Genomic DNA, 17,456 nt, shown 5'->3' on the forward strand with positions numbered 1-17,456 from the left:
TTGACGACTTTGCAGTTGGCAAAATCTATCAGGTTTGGCTCTGGTCAAACTCATCTGGTTATATAGCTCAGTCTGCAAAATACTGTGCTATATTTTAACAGTCAGCAAGAATAGCATGTAGTAAGAACCACCCAGGCCTTGAGAACTTTGTGCTATGTACCATTTTTTATGTGATTATTATTAGTCATTCTGTGTCTTCACTTTGTAAAGTAGCTCTTCAAAACTTATGTCCGTTTTTTAAATGATTTTTAAAAATTATTCAATTGTAGGAGCTCTTCATATAGTCTGAATATAAGTTCTTTGCAGATATAGGTAGCAAGACCATTTTCCCAGTCTGTGCTTTTCTTATTCATTTTTAAAATATTATCTTTTGATGAACAGAAATTTTAAATTTTGTTGTATTTTAATTTATCGTTTTTAAAAGCTGTGAGTTCTTCATTACTCATAGACTCTCTGCATGCAATAGAGAGTTTACCACGTGCTATGTACTCTAAGTGGTTAGTATATAAAGAGTTAAGTGATCTTTTTAGGTCTATCTGAATTGCAGTTTTGTTGTTAAATTATTATAGAGCCATAATCCAGAGCAGCGGTTCAAAATATTGAGCATATTAATCATCCTTGAAATAGTTAAAAATAAGCTCACTGGGCTCCACTCCTTGAGAATGATAGTTGCGTTTGTTCCCTGGCGCAGGCAGATTCAGGAACTTAATTACTTAATTACTGATCTAGAACTCCTTAATTCTTGGCCAAATTTAAGGCTCACCCCACAGGGCATTTTCTCAAACAGAGGGTAGGATAGTGTTAATGGAAATGACCTGTTGCATTTTAATTTCTGCCTGCTGTTTGTTACCAGGTGCCTTTTACTGGCCCTTGTAATAGTTAATTTAAAAACACTGGGAAAAGCACTGGAAAACTCTACTGAGTAGATTCTGTCGTAATGAGGCATAACTGAATAAATAAAATATTTCAGAACAGGTCTGCGTGCTTATCAAATGCTGGCTCTTGCTTTTTCTTCTGCAAGAGAAAATTGCAACAAGTCTTCGCAGGAACGTTTTGTGCCTGTTTTCTTTTAAAAATGAATTGGTTCTGCCAATGGTTTTGCTAATACACCCTCACTAGTCTGGCAATTAAACAGGAAACTTCTCATTGGGTATTTTCAAGACTGCCACGGGGAATCAGCTGCCAGTTTACTGCAATGTTGAAAGCTGCACGAGATTCTGGGATTGGCATCAAAATGCTAATTTAAAAGGTCGGGGCGAAGCTGAGAGGCTCACGTTTTCCCTGCCTGCGATCTCTGCCAGAAGAACAAAGACCCAGCGAGAGGAGGCAGAGGCTGAAACTCACCCCAAATCTGTTTTCCTGAGATCATTTTGGAAGCATGCCTGAAATGCCGGAGAACATGGAGCAGGTAAGAGCTAGCGGTTCAGGAAATGAAGCATTCTGGAGTTAGAGTTTCTTTAAATCATCCCGGTGACCGTCTGCCAAACGCGAGAATGAATGAGTGTCATTCAGTTCTTTAAAACCTATAACTTTGGAACATGAAAGAATAAACCAGCTTTAATGATTGACCCTGTATGGCGAACTCAGCGCAGTCTCATGAATTGACAAAAATAAAATGTAGAGCAGACAGCAGTTCGATCTTTCAGATTGAATGCAATGATGTAGGTGAAGATTCTGTACAAAAGAGGATTTTATCTACAGTACGTGCACCAGCCTTTGTCTTGGTGCGAATTGAATCTGCCAAAATAACTTTTAGCTCCACGTTGGTGCCTTTAAATTTATAGACTTAGCCACAGCATGAACTTGGATAATGCCTATATAATGGTGGCGTTTTTATTCACACAGAAACTTTCGTCTTTAAAGAGAATGATTAAAAACCATTCACGCACGTATGCCTCTAGAACTATATACCATATTTTACCTACAAGTATCAAACCAGATTCTAAAATGCAGTAAACTTTGTGTTCCTTATTCTAGACAAGGCTTCTCTGAGAATCGAAATGCTGATTACATGTGCTTGCCCTTAAATCTTCGCATTGAATACTTATTTTTTTCATAAATTGCATCACGTTGCAACAAGAGACTTTTTAAAAAGTTCCATTGTTTAAAAGGGAGAATTAAGAGGTTCTCGAAGCTTCTTCCCCATCCTCACCCCCCTTTTCTTTGTTGTCTGAAGATCTGGCAGTTTTAGGGCTGGGGCAGTGCTCTCAGGGACTTGCTAAATAATGCTAATTATTTAATCAGACAGTCCGGATTAAAGCAGAAATCGGGCGTTCTTCCATTACTGGCCCAAGGACAGGAAGGAGTTCTGGTTGGGGTTGGGTAGGAGGGAAAGGCACGGGACTTTTGAAAAAGACTGATTAGGCTCTAAACCCAAAAAGGATTTTGAAAATCAGGTCTCTTTAGAAAGACCCAAGCAGCAGTCCCGTTGGTGAGGCTCTGTCGAAGGTCTGGGTGTTCTGCGTGTCTGGACAAGCGCACTCGGACTGTCGCATGAGACACTGGCGAACCCTGCGCGGTCTATACTGTTTTTTATTTTGTTCTGTTTTGTTTTTTCTTGAGTTTCACAGGTAATAACGTGATAAGGTGGTTCAGGCTCTTTCCCCTCGGTTCCTTCTTCAACCTTTGATCCTACTTTTTAGCATCCCAGAAAGACAGTTGGGCGCCTGAGGTGGTAATGACTCGAAATGCCAACACTTTTGTTTTTCTTCATTGTCTCTTTCTAAAGCTCTCAAAATACTCTCCTAATGCTCTAGAGATATATGTCTATGGTGATTTCTCCCTCTGGCCTCACCGCCCCTCACCCATGACTTTAAAATGTTTTATCCTACTTTATAAATCACGTGCCTAGTTGATTTTTTTTCCATTTTATTGTTCAGTTACAGTATACATACACTACTATTTCGTATTAGTTTCTGGGGTAACCCAGTTAATTACTATGCATTACATACAGTCTGCAAAGTTAAAATTCTTGGCAACCCAATCCCTAGTCGAGGGAAAAAAGCAGGGGACAAACGTACAAAAAAATAAAAGAGCTCCCCGCCCCCCAAGTAAAACGTGTTCACTGCCTGAGGCCAAGGCCTTTGTTTTGCGTATCCCTTTAAGAGTTGGCGCGTGGGCTGAGAGCTCCCCGAGTGTGCCCGCCCCCTTTCTGGGGCAGGGTCGCAGCTTCGCCAATCAATGGGCGCGGCCTTGGCGGCGGAAGCCGGAAGTGGTGAGCGAAGCTACTCAGACCCGGGGCAGGCGGATCGAGGGCAACAGAGCCGCAGCTCAGTGCGATCCTGAGGTGGAGGAAGTGGCGGGTCCCTACAGCAGCGACGAGAAGACGGCCGGCATGGTGGGGCGGGAGAAGGAGCTCTCCATCCACTTTGCTCCGGGGACCTGCCGGCTGGTGGAGGTGAAGGAACCGTCCTGGGGTCTCGTGGGCACCGGGATGCAAGGCATTGGGTTTCCAGGCGCGCCTCGCCTGAGTCGGAGCCCGGTCGGCTCCCTCAGCGCCACCTTCGGAGCCGAGGGGGGCCAAGGCGGCGCCATCGAGTTTGTTTACCTCGGCGCACAACCTTTAGTGTTTTCCAGCCCCTGCAGCAGGACTTCGGGAGGTTGGGTTTCCCGGAGTCCCCCCTCCCGAGGATGGAGACCGGTCTTTAGAGCTATGTCGGTTTTGATTCTTCATTTCTTAGGCGTCCGATGTTCCTATCCCTGGGTCTTACCCCTTCATGTCTCGTAGCAAGGAGGGGAAAGGTGTTTTTTTCAGAAATAACGCTATTGGAGATTACCGACATCTTCGTTCATACAAGACAGCGGTGGTTATGCCCTGTCCTCTTCGTAAGGAGATTCTTTGGGGCCCCTTTTTACAGCTGAGAAAATTGAGGCTTGCGGGGCATAGCCCTCGTGCAAGTTCATTACATGCGTTGGGAGCCGGGGTTCAAATACAGGTCTCTTGGGGGCTCCGAACCACGGCGATGGGTGCGTACAGGAAGGCCTCTGCCGGGCTGGGGACCGTCGCCCCCGCCCCCCTGCTTCTGTTCTGCCCGAGGCTGCCCGGCGATCGTTCGTCAGCCCGCAGGATGGATCTAGGGCTGGGCTCGGGAAGACGCGTAACGCCCAGACCTCTTATGTCTTACGGATGGGAAAGGATAATGCCAGCGTTTAACGCCTCCACAATGTAGCATATTTAGAGTTTTCACGAAACTTCGCGATTTGGGGCGGGGGGCGACCTCAGGCGAGATGGGCTGTGGACACCTGTGCGGTTCCCGTGTGCCCCGGACAGCGCCGGGGACGGTACCTGTTGTTGGTTTGCGCGTGTGCGTGCGTATCGGACCTGTCCCCGGAGCTGAGTAGACGAATGAAAATAGGGTTCCCTTCGCTGACGGTGCGACAGCCGAAAGCTTGGGACGCGTTTGCTGCTAAAACCTGCAGCGTTAAAGGTCACTCCTGCGCGTGCGGACTGGCTTTAGCTCGCGTCGGAGAAGCGGGCGGGTGGTTGCTGGTACCGATCCGGGCCGGGGCGCGCGCGGGGGTGACGGGCGCTAGGCCGGTGCCCCAGAAGCGCTCGGCGGCGTCTTGGAAAAGTTGCTTCCAGTCCGGGGATGTGTCTCTTCCAAGCTGTCCGTGGAGGGGGGAAGCTTGTGAGGATCGACGAAAGAAGTATTAGGGATTTTTTTTTTTATGCTGCTTTTTCTAGGACATGTTTAGTGCACGTGTGCGTTAAGTGAGAAATCACTGTCGCAGCCCTGTTTTGGGTCATTCCGAAAGAGCTCTTGATCTTTTATTACCTATACGGTTTCGTACTGTTGGATTAGGTAGCATAATAAAAGCGTTCTACATTTCTTTGTAGATGTTTATAATTTTTCAGGCATTTTTGTTGGTCAGTCTGGTCAACTGATGTTACTGAATTCTGTCCATCTAAGAATTTATTCCATAAGAGAAATAAGTGCAGAGCATACCTAAATCGATGTTGGATTAGAATTTACTCATAAAATAATAAAAATTGAGAAAATGGGCTTTCCAGGCGCGCACAGTATTTTCGACTCGAGGTGGTGGTTTGGATCAACGAGAGGCAGGATTTTTTTCCTTCCGTTCTGCATTCCTCGGGGTGCTCAGACAGCCCCGTGTTTCGCAGAACTAAATTTGTAGAGTAATGGTCCAAAGTAATTTTCAGACGAATATGTCTTCTCTTTTAAAAAGAAAAAAACTCAAAATAGTATGTTTTCAAAAGCTTTAGGTAAGAGTTCTGTTTATATATAGAAACATGGAGGAGTTATTTTTGCTTCGTATCTTTTAATTTTAAGAGTGTTGCATATTTTATTTGCCAGCCACCAAATACACTTGCAATCCACATGGAAAAATCTTGTTTTGGCCGCTATCCTGGTGACAGGGTGCTCACTGTGACTCAAGAGAGCCTAAAAATGAGTAAAAGTTACTTAAATGGATAATAACTGAAAGCCAGAGGACCAAGTTCTGGTCTTAACCTTTCCCTTTTATTGTGGGCAACCCCTTTCGCATCTCTAGACTTCAGGTTCTTCACTTTGCAGAAGTATTTTCTTGCCAAAAGTTAAAGAAAATAGTTTGCTGGCCGAAATCCTTATTTTCATAGACCAATTGGCTTTGAGCTAAGTTTCACACCAGAAAGCCTAGATGGATTTTCATTCCACTTTTAAAATGTCTTGAAATCAGTTGAACTAAGGGGGAAAATGTATATCTTTTAAGAATTTACCTTTAAGCAGTTTCCCCTTTCTGCCTCAGGACTGCAAACAATCAAGACGGAATCTGAGCCATTGTACTGCAGGGTGACCACCGCCCAGGGCACAAATGAAAGAATGCGGCAGCTTTTACCTGATTAACTTCTTCCTTGGATTCCAAATGCCTTGCCTACACTTTTCTTCTCCTTATTAAAAGGGTCCATCCATTCATAATGGAATTGAAGATGATCTGTTGGGGTACAAACCTGCCATCTTTTCAGATGGTGGAACTTCTGAATAAAGCGCCCATAAAGATTAAAAAAAAAAATTTATATTGTGTCCATTAGCGCTTTTGTTTCAGGTTCTTCCTCGGATGAGAATACTGATTTTGGTGGCCCTTCCTTCCTTCCTTCCTTCCTTCCTTCCTTCCTTCCTTCCTTCCTTCCTTCCTTCCTCCCTTCCTTCCTCCCTTCCTTCCTTCCTCCCTCCCTCCCTCCCCTCCCTTCCTCCCTCCCCTCCCTTCCTCCCTCCCTCCCTCCCTTCCTTCGTCCCCGCCCCCCCCCCCCCAACCTTTAGTTCTTTTTTAAAAGATTTTATTTATTTCTAGAGAGCAGGGAAAGAGAGGGACAAAAACATCAATGTGTGGTTGCCTCCCCTGCGCCCCCAACGGGGGACCTGGCCTGCAACCCAGGCATGTGCCAGGACTGGGAATTGAACCCAGCAACCCTTTGGTTTACAAATTGGTGCTCAGTCCACTGAGCCACACCAGCCAGGGCTCTTTTTAAAAATGTATAACCTGCTAAATTATTCAGCTGAACTAAGGCAAAAGTCTTTGGTTACTGTATGTGTATTTAGGTTTGACAGCTCAGATTTAGGTGACTAACAAAACTTTGAAATAAAAAGCTTCAAGATGATAAAATTTAATAAAACTTGTTTGTTTGGTTTTTAATAGTAACTGTTGACTTTATTACAAGGTTTTGGAAGGAAACATGTCTTGGTTTTATTTCCTAAATAGTACTTCCTTTTAATTTTAATGTGTAAGGAATTTTTTATTTTTCACAATTGCAGCACATAGTTTAAAATATTATAGTTGGCTTTTTTTTTCTTCTTATCCTCTGTATCTGTATTTATTAATTTAGCTGGCCCATGTAAATTTAGAGTTTTTAAACTTAGAATATTAGTGCCATAAGAATCAAATTTATTATTTCTTTATATAAATTCCTATGGAATGTGAATTCTCTTCACTTGGACCTATCAAAACATGATAAATCAGTGAGATTTGAAAGAAAATTTGGGATTAAAAACTGGAAACCAAGAATGTCAACTTGAGAACATATTGGTGGAATTAGCCCAATATTTCATCAGGCCATAAAATAAGCATAAACTTAACTGGATTTTATAAGATGAAGAACATAATTAAAGTTGCTGTTTATTACTCATTTGGACATCATGATTTTGAGTAGCTAATTCCTTGTAGTATTATCTTAGGTTTTGTTTTGTTTTTGCCTTGGGCAAGATTATTAAAACTTCTTACGTGATGTGGTTACCAATGCAGTTTGATCTTTGTTCTAACTTAAGAATTTGCTAATAGATATGGGACATGAAGAAAACTTCTTGAAGAATTACTGAATGATGATGATGACTAATTTTGTTGAGAGAATATTTTCAAAGTAAATAATTCTTTTTCTTCCCTCTTCACCTTTTAGGAGGATGTTAATGTCCCCAGTAGGCGGGTTCTGATTACCGGCGCCACTGGGCTTCTCGGCAGAGCTGTGTACAAAGAATTTCAGCAGAATAATTGGCATGCTGTTGGCTGTGGCTTTAGAAGAGCAAGACCAAAATTTGAACATGTTAATCTATTGGATTCTAATGCAGTTCATCACATCATTTATGATTTTCAGGTATGGCTTAGTCTGGATGATATAGAAAATGTTCTTGCTCTCAAGAAAGTTACTGTACTTCAGCTCTAACCTATTAGGCAGCAATAGTGCACACTTTTTTTGTTTTTTTTAAACATGTGCAGTTCTTAAAATCATTAGGTTGCCAAGAGACAGAATATGAAGCATTTTATAAAAAGCTTAATGTTTCTGAAGTATTCTAAATACCGCTTTCTATGCAACTATTTTTAAAATATTATCTGTAAACCTTGCAACACTGCAAAGTAGACACTTTTTCTATGTTAGAGATGACAGAGGCTCAGAGAGGGTAAGTATCTTATGGCCGTGGCCACAGTCAGGTTACAGAAGAATTCAGGTTCTGGTAAACTCTAATCAAATTGAGAGTTTACGTTTTTTCTAAAAATATGGACCAAGTGACACCTGCATCAAAATCTTCTGGGAAACTCATTCCTAGGCGTCCGTCCCAGAGATTTTAATTAAGTCGGTCATGGGAGCAGGGCTGCATTTTAAGGAGCACCCAGATTGCGCACAATCAAGCTGGGAAGCAGCAACGATCGTGCTTCCTCAAACAGTTGTGGAGAAGGAGCAAACGTGGTATGTGGGCAGGTTAGCTCTGCCTGCCTGTGTTTTCCCAAACCTTTGCTCTGGCTCAGCTCCTCTGGGGGGCAGCAGGTGCCTCTCCTCTGCAGAGGACCCTCTCCATTCCTCTGTCTTGACATCAACTGATCCTGGAACAGTTTCTCTACTTATCTGTCTTTTCCACTACGTTAGTGAAATCCTTGCTCCTTGCACGGTGCTTAGCATGGAGGTGGTACACTACATGCTCAACTGGGAATCTTAATTGTTATAATAGGTGATTTTCTTTAAACGAATGGTCAAAGATTTGAATTTATGAATTTGATTTGTAATTGATGTTCCTTTCCCTTTAACATAGATTTATTAATGTGTAGGTCGTATTAATCACACAAGTGATAGTTTTTTTTCTCCTGTGAAGCTTATTTTGACTTAGAAATAACAGTTGTTGGGACAACTGTAATTGAAAAACAATAAAATATATGTATGTATATATGCACACACACACTTCGAAAAAAACGTAATACAGTTGTTGACACAGGGGTTTGTCTGGTTTTGCCTAGGGATTACTAAGTTGATCTTTCGTTTTCAGAGCCTACATACATTTTTAAGAAAGTTCGAATCTTGAAAAAGGGAAGCGTGACAAAATACAGTGATTGTTTAGTTAAAAGAATGTTGACCTAACACTTTTGCTGTGAATTAATTTGCTGTTGGAAGGCTCTCGTGCTCTGTTTTATTCTTTTTTTGTGTTAAAAATCAATGTTTAACTTCCAGCCTCATGTCATAGTACATTGTGCAGCAGAGAGAAGGCCAGATGTTGTAGAAAATCAGCCAGATGCTGCTGCTCAGCTTAATGTGGATGCTTCTGGGAATTTAGCAAAGGAAGCAGGTAATGACGAATTCATTAAATCTTAATAAAATATTAAATGATTGCTAAGTGTGTGAAGATTAAAGTTTTTGTAGATTGCTTATAAGATTAATTTCTATATGTGTTGCATAAGCTGTTACAAATTCCAATGAAGAGTAAATGTTATATATTTAATAGATTGTTGTTTTTTTATTGTAGCTGCAATTGGAGCATTTCTAATCTATATTAGCTCAGATTATGTATTTGATGGAACAAATCCTCCTTATAGAGAGGAAGACATACCAAGTCCCCTAAATCTGTATGGCAAAACAAAATTAGAAGGAGAAAAGGCTGTCCTGGAGAACAATCTAGGTAAGACAACAGTCTTCTGCTTGGAGGATTCCTTTCTGTGTTTATGGGGGGTGTGTGTGTGTGTCTGTGTATTTTAAAAAATAGCCAAAGAACAAATAATTAAAGAAATATTAAAGAATGTAGCTAATAAGAAAAAAGAAATAATAATTTTAGAAGTCTTGAAGAATTCGTGAACCCTTCCAGATAGTTTCCAGTATCATCACATATGTAAATATCATTATTTATAGAAAATGAATTAGATAGTACAAATGTTTGTAGTCTAATTCCAAAAAATAAGTCCATATCATTTCTCTTAGGTTGGGGTGTTCTGTTATTTGTGTGGTTTTTCTTCTATGTGTGTTTGTATATACATACATATATATACGCGCATATATATGTGCTGGTTATAAAAAGTATATACCCTCCTTGAAAAAAATTTTTTTAAATTTAAAATTGTAAAGAGTGAAAGTTACAATGCTGCCTCAGAGAGAAGCACCAAATGTAGTTATTATTGAAGCACTTTTTGTGAATGTTTTTAAATGTTTGCATGTTATTTCGTAATCTGTTTCCCCCCCGACATAACTACATTTCAGTACAAATGGAACCGTCACTTGGATGTCATTTTCCTATCAGTTGCCACATAGCACTTGATTTAATGATGCCTTGCGCTAAAACTGCTGCTTTAGACTGTACTGCATCTTTGAGAAGCACCCCCTAGTATAGGTACCACACTAATAGACATTTCGTTTTTCATTTTTTTTTGTATTGTAAAATATCTTGCAGAAGTTATCCTTGAATATATATATGTGGCTGTCCCATAACTTAATTTAAAAAGTGTTTGATTTTCCATTAAAGCGTTAATTATCTAGTTTGTTATTACCCCTCATTAGGGACCAACATAAAATCTAAATACCTCATAATTCTTTAATCAGTGATTTCAGGAATTATGTGGTGAATATTCACATATCCTTTATATAGATTCACCAATTGTTAATGTTTTGCCACATGTATTTTGTACATAGTTTTTTTCTGTACTCATTAAGAATTAGTTGAATTTTACCCTGAAATAATTTCCTGTGTATCTTCTAACAAGGATGTTCTTTACATAATTACAGTGTAGTTCTCACACTCAGGAAATTTAACGTTATTGTAATATCATTTATACTCTGTGTAGGCACTTTCCCGGTTGTCCCAATAATGTCCTTTACTGCACTTATTTTTTAATCTCAGATCCAATCAAGGATTACCCATTGCATTTAGTTGTCATAATCAGTTTTATTTTTAATGATCACAATAATGAAGAAATTATATGTAAAAATAACCCAAACGAGAGGACATTTAAAAACACTCAGTATCACATTTGTTAAATGGGCACCCTTCCAGGTGAGCTCTGTCATTTTGGTCTACTGCACGTTTTTTACGGTATTGTTTCACTCCACATGCTTTTGTCTTACATCAAGACTTAAGAACCAGTCAGCTTTCAGATGTTACCTGCTTTTCTTCACCTGTAGGGGCTGCTGTTTTGCGAATTCCTGTTCTGTATGGAGAAGTTGAAAAGCTTGAAGAAAGTGCTGTGACTATCATGTTCGATAAGGTGCAGTTCAGCAACAAGTCGGCCAACATGGACCACTGGCAGCAGAGGTTCCCCACGCATGTCAAAGACGTGGCCGCTGTGTGTCGCCAGTTAGCCGAGAAGAGAATGCTGGTGAGAGTCCTGTAGGGAGGAAGCTTGTCTCACTTCATCTCAGTAAAAATCCCGATAAGGAGTGAAAGTTAAAGAGCTTTATTCTTATTTTATACTATTTTATTACTCTCAGTTAACAGTTTACATTCAGTGTTTGTATTAGCTTCAGGCGTAGAGCATCGTTGTTAGAAAAATCATGCACTTTACAATGTGATCCCCTTGATCTTTCCAGTACTCAACTGGCACTGCACATAGTTATTAATATTTTGACTATGTTTCCTATGTTGTACTGAATTTATAAAGCGCTCTTTTTCAGACTACAAGGAGACCAAGCAAAGAGTTTACAGGTAGTTGGTTATATTTATGAATAATAAAAATATCATACCTTCATGTTTACGTGTATTTCTCAAATATTACAGACCCCATCTGCCATTCTTCTACTGAAAACTTATATTTTTCAACTAATCTCCGAGTGTATTTTTTTTTTAAATCCTCACCTGAGAATATGTTTTGATTTTAGAGAGAAAGGAAGGGAAAGAGATAGAGAACCATCAATGTGAGAAACATTGATCGGGTTCCTCCCGCATTTGCACTGAACGGGTATTGAACCCTCAACCTTTGGTGCACAGGTTGATGCTCCAGCCAACAGCCACCCCATCCGGGCTCTCCTGAAGTCTTTTAAGGAGTTAATTTGTTTAAGATCTATGTAATATCAAAGAAGAATCTGGATAGGAATTTATAATTTCAGCCACTTTAAAAATAATGTCCGCTGGTCTGAATAGAATTTCTCTGTTATATGATATTCACCAAAGAAAAAAATGTGTTTTGTTTTTTTGTTTTTAGATATTTGAATAGGAACATTTGAAAATGTTGGAGCTAAATAGAATATCCATAAAAAGATTAGAGACTGATTTATTTTAGAATATTCCTAATAGTATGAATATACTTTTTTAATACATAAAATTTATACAGGTGGGTTGGGTGGGGGAGAGAAATTGGGGGAAAAGGGGACAACTGTAATTGAAAAACCAAAAATAAAAATAATTAAAAAAAAATTTGTATATATCTTAAATGGGTATTATAACAATATTTCAGGATGTTATTGGCTAATTGGCTCATCTTGAAAATCGTTCTATTAAGTTTTGTTTTTAGCTTCTTAGGATAATTACAAATACTAATTAAATTGGGTGATGTTTCCAGAAAAATCTGTAATCTCCCTGGCTGGTGTGGCTCACTTGGTTGGCGCATCATCCTGTAAACCATAAGGTCATGAGTTCGATTCCCAGTCAGGGCTCATACCTAGGTTGTGGGTTCAGTCCCTGGTAAAGGCACGTAAGACAGGCAAGCGATCAGTGTTTCTCTTTCTCCCTTCCTTCCCCTCTCTAAAATCAATAAGCGTGTCCTCAGTTGAAGATTGAGAAATAAATCTGCAAATTTTGGGATTCCTGCTGAATAAAATGGAGTCATTTATGTTTTTATTTTTAAAAATTCTCAACGCTAAATTTTAGAACTTGCATTCCATGTTAGCTAGGAATATATGTAGGGCTTGATTTTAGATATCACGTGGACAGAATTTTAGAAAGGAGGGTTGCATTTTAATTCCTGAGCCTTTTAAATTACCTTTCTTATCAAACCTACCACTCCACTCAACTCGAAAAGTTGAACCTATTTTGAAACTTTGTGTCCTTGTCAGGATCCATCCATTAAAGGGACTTTTCACTGGTCTGGCAACGAGCAGATGACGAAGTACGAGATGGCGTGTGCGATCGCGGACGCCTTCAACCTCCCCAGCAGCCACTTACGGCCGGTGAGTACGCGGCGTTTCAGACCTCCCTTTGCGAAGTCCCAGAACCCTCACTGTAGTGTGTGTTGTCCAATGCACTTCTTGCTGCTTTGGAACTATTGGTAACTTGATTTTCCAGTATCGATCACATTGACCTTTGCTTGTATGTTGGCGATTCATATTGTCACTTTTTTCTAAACTGTTGTGTCTAAAGAAGCCCATCAGTATTGGTGATGTTTATAGAAAAAACACTGTCTTGATCGTGGCAGCCTTTTTAAAAAGATCTTTCCAGGGATCAAATCAGATTTCTTGCACTGAGGGCAAAGTGAAGTAGAGAGTATAAAAACCTCAACATACAGCCTTTCATTTAATTTTGATTTTTGTTTTTATTTTTCTTTAAAGATAACTGACAGCCCTGTCTTAGGAGCACAACGTCCAAGAAATGCTCAGCTTGACTGCTCCAAATTGGAGACCCTGGGGATTGGCCAGAGAACGCCTTTTCGAATTGGAATCAAAGAATCGCTCTGGCCTTTCCTCATTGATAAGAGATGGAGACAGACAGTCTTTCACTAGTGTATGTGTTGTCTTTTTTCTTTTTCTTTTTCTTTTTTTATGATAGAGTATGTGGCACTTTTTAAAGACAAAAAGGAAATAGTTTTGTATAAGTGCTCTTTAATTGTGACTTCATGATCTTTCAGGTAAACGATGTTCTTGCACTAGTGAAATTATGTAAAGAAACTAAGGTCAATAATGCCTCGTTTGAAGTAATGATGTTTCTTTTTTTATCATTTTGTTTGTTCTGGCTTAACTTGCTGTTTTGAGTATAGTAGATCATGATTCTTCAATATTTGAGAGCCAGGATGAAACAGGTATACTGTAGACTTCTTTTGGCGGGGGAGGGGGAATGAAATGCATTGTTTATTCCTCTGGCCCCTACAGTTTCGGGGCTCTTGCAACTTGGACCCTTTTCTGTTTTGAAGTGTTAAATAGTATGAAAATCATTTTTCATTGTTTGCTTTGCTTGAGCCCAGATCAAAATGTCTGAAGAAAGAAACTTTATTTTTGCATCTTAAGTAGTTTTTATGCTTGAGATATTTCCACGTGATGTATGTTGGAGCTCCTGCGGCTCGATGCTGCCTGCCTTTGCAGCAGCATATGGTGAACACTTGAGAGACTGTGTCTGTAATTTTTAAATATATATAAAACTGTCTTTTTCACTCCATGTCACTAAACGATATTTCATATGTGTGGTTATACTACTAATAATGGGCCTTGTACGTCTTTTGACCGTTCATAGAATAATAATAAATATGTACTGCTGGCATGGTAATGTTTCGTTCTCTTGTATTTACTGTTTTTTTTTTTTTTTTTTTTTAATGTAAGGACCAACCATTTAAACCAAGTCATTTATTTTGTGGCTTGCATTTTTAAAAATTGCATTCTTATCATGTAATATCTGATGCATACAAGAGAATATAGTTAATCTATTGAGATACAAAATGATAAAAAGGAACACGGGTGAACTCACCACTTGAGACCTAGAATGTTACAGATAATGAATCTTGTGTCAGTCGGCTGTTCTTTAACTAAAACCAGTGTAATCTTGTTACGTATTTACACAGAATGTTCCCTCTGAAGAATGCAGAGCATCTGACTATGTTATCTATACAAGTAACACTCGGGTGAGATTAGCGTCAACAGTCGTCTCGTTGGTCCTTAGGAAGGACGTGAAAAAGGTAGACGGCTTGCGTGACCTGGCTCCTAGAGGTCAGTGCGGACCCGGGTTTCAGATTTTCTGATTTTACTTGTCAGGTATTCTTTCCCTAGAGTATGATCTTATTCTCTCATTGGACAAAAAGTCCTAATTTACTTAGAATTGGGGGTTTTAGAAAAGATCAGATTTGGGTGATTTGGTTAAAGCAGCAATTCCCAGACCATGGTATGTTTTATAAACAGGTAAGTATTAACCAATCAATGTCTGAGCTGTACCCCGGACCCACAGAAATAGAATTTCTGGAATTGATGCTTGCTAATTTAGGTTTATTTTACTTATTTATTTATTTAAATGACTTTATTTACGTTTAGATAGGGGGGTGCAGGGAGAAAGAAGGGGGGACCATCAATGTGTGGTTGCCTGTCACGCACCCCCAACTGGGGACCTGGTCTGCAACCTAGTCATGTGCTCTGACCAGGACTTGAACCGGCTACTCTGGTGCTCAATCCACTGAGCCACATCAGCCAGGGCGCTAATTTAGGTTTAAATGTTGCCAGGTACTTCTAAGGTAGCCAGCCTGGCTCATATATTTGAAACATTCTTTTTTGTTTGTTTGTTTGTTTTTGTTTTGTAAGTTACTTCATTTCATATAGTATAAAATTTAAATTTTCAGAGTTAAAACCTTTCTCATCCTTCTCTAGCCACCGATTTTTTCCAACTGAGGAAGAAACCAGCATCAGTTACTTTCTGGTGTGTTTCTAGACGTCCTCTTCATATGTAAGATGGCAGTCTCACAACATATGTGTATGTATGTGTTTATATTCTCAACCAACCCTTTATTTGCACAAAGAGCAACATACTACACACGTTTCTATACTTTGGTTTTTTTCTCATTTAATATGCCTTGGAATTTTTATATTAGTTTAAGTCCATGTTATTTTTTTATTATTATTCATTTTGAAATTCCACTCTTACAGAACAGAACAGTGCCATAGTAGCATAGAGAATGCCTACATCCCTCTTCCAGATTTTCCAGTTGTCAACATTTAGCCACATTTGTCATTTTCTTTCTCTTGTTATATACACACACAACAGGATATGTTTTTTCCTGAATCATTTAATAGCATGTTGTAGCTATGATGCCAAATCACCCATTTTATAGTATGTAAACTTAATTCTGTTTTCTAAACATAAGAATGCACTTCTACATAACCTTGTAATACAGCCATCAAAATCAAGAAGTTAAAACTGTTGATACAAATAGCCATCCAATCCACAGACCCTATCACATTTCATCAGTTACCCCAGTAATATCATTTGTAAGTCTGTCCAATCCAGGATTACTTGTGGCAGCTGTCGGGCATCACGCTTCAGCCTCAGTCTGGAACAGTTCCTCAGTCTTTGATGATCTTGACATTCTTGACATCTCTCCACATAAGACACCATGAATTCACATCGAAACCCTCAATTCTGGCCTTGCTCCACAGGGTTTATTTTAACTTCCCTCCTTCCGTAATTGTATCTCTTCACTCATTTGTAAACATCGTCAATAAAAATTCTTCGGATCACACCAGGTGCTCCCCTTCTGGTTGCCCCCCTCCTCACCCAGGCCCCCTTGAGCCAGTTGAGCATCCCTGAACCCTGGCCGTGGCTCCGATGTCGGTGACTGGGGGCCAAAGCATATCATGAGCAGCAAACATGGAAGTAGGTTTTAATTCAGGTGTACAGGTGAGTCGAGAGAATTCTGTGACTTGAAGGCAATGTTTTGTAGTGAAAAAAATCAGCTCTGGATTTGAATGTGAGTCAACCCCTTGCTTCTAGCAAGTCATTCTTTGAATTTCAGGTTCTTTTTAGGGTCAGGTGGGCAGAAGACCACCTGTTTCACCAGTCTGTTCTGCAGATGCCTGGAGCACAGATAACTAGCACATGGAGCATTGGACTTGCCAAGCGCCTGTGGGTGGGGCCTTGGGAGAGGGAAGCCGCACTTGGTACTGAAACAGATTCCATAATTAGTGATGGGGGGAGCCATTGTTAGAGCCAAGTTTGCCTTTTATATAATAGGCTATTATATACTAATATCTACATAAGATGCGCAGTTCATCCAGTGGAGACCTAGGCCCCGGATTAGGGTCAGCAGTTTTGCGTTCCTTGCTAGAGTGTGTTCGAGTTCCCACGCAGCTCCCAGGGCCTGTCGTCAGCACTCGGCTTTCACAGGTCCACGTACTCTTCCTGCGTTCAGTGCAGCACCTTCATCCTCAAGCTGCCGTGTCACCCACCCCTCCTCCCAATCCAGAAATTACCTACGTTAGTCTCTCCAAAGGGCGGAAGTCCAGCATTCTGGAGGCGTTGGGGAGGGGACCTGGGAATCTAACTTCATTCATTTCTCTGTGCGCTCCCTTCCCTTTCATCCAAGACTCGGATGTGTACGGTCTGAGCCTTCTTAGGTTCTCGGAGTAAATTACTTGGGTTCTCAGTGCTCCCAGCCACTGGCGACAGTTCAGCCTTTTGGGGTTGGTTACCTCGTTTACCATCAGTCCTCTTTTCTTGCCAGTTTCCCAGATTCTGTTACTGTGGTCTCCGTTCCAGTTTTCTCTATTCTTGTTATTTTGTCTTTTTTAAAAATACATATTTTTCACTGGAGTTTTGGGAGGGAATGGAACTTCGTACATGGATTTTTTTTTTTTTTTTTTAATTTCTTGTTTTTCTATTACTTTGGCCCCACTTTTTCCCCCATTGCTCCTCCCCACTAGCGAGCCCACCCCCTCTCCCACAGTCAGTCCCCACCCCCTTGTCCATGTCCACGGGTCATTTATACATGTTCCTTTACTAAACCTTTCCCTTCCTTAGCTGCTCCTCTCCCTGACACCCTCCGCGTGCCCCCCTCTCCCCCCCACCCCCTGTAACTGTTAGTCTGTTCCTTGCTTA

General features: G+C 40.4%; 1 protein-coding gene across 2 annotated transcripts; it reads left to right on the top strand.

The window, feature by feature from the left end:
• The first annotated feature begins 1,188 nt into the window (after nt 1-1,188).
• MAT2B (methionine adenosyltransferase 2 non-catalytic beta subunit) lies at nt 1,189-14,147 on the top strand. 2 transcript variants are annotated; one of them, XM_090289731.1, is made up of 7 exons: nt 1,189-1,408; nt 7,388-7,582; nt 8,927-9,041; nt 9,219-9,371; nt 10,862-11,055; nt 12,728-12,841; nt 13,220-14,147. In XM_090289731.1, exons 1-7 carry the CDS (start codon nt 1,379-1,381, stop codon nt 13,388-13,390), a joined length of 972 nt encoding a protein of 323 aa, XP_090145857.1. In that variant the 5' UTR covers nt 1,189-1,378; the 3' UTR covers nt 13,391-14,147. The 2 variants fall into 2 exon arrangements, with proteins under 2 accessions (XP_090145857.1, XP_090145856.1); XM_090289730.1 differs by lacking the exon at nt 1,189-1,408 and adding an exon at nt 3,230-3,397.
• The last annotated feature ends 3,309 nt before the right edge of the window (nt 14,148-17,456 follow it).

Source organism: Furipterus horrens, unplaced genomic scaffold (genome assembly GCF_987537825.1).
Source record: "Furipterus horrens unplaced genomic scaffold, mFurHor1.1.pri manual_scaffold_10, whole genome shotgun sequence".
Lineage (NCBI taxonomy): Eukaryota > Metazoa > Chordata > Mammalia > Chiroptera > Furipteridae > Furipterus > Furipterus horrens.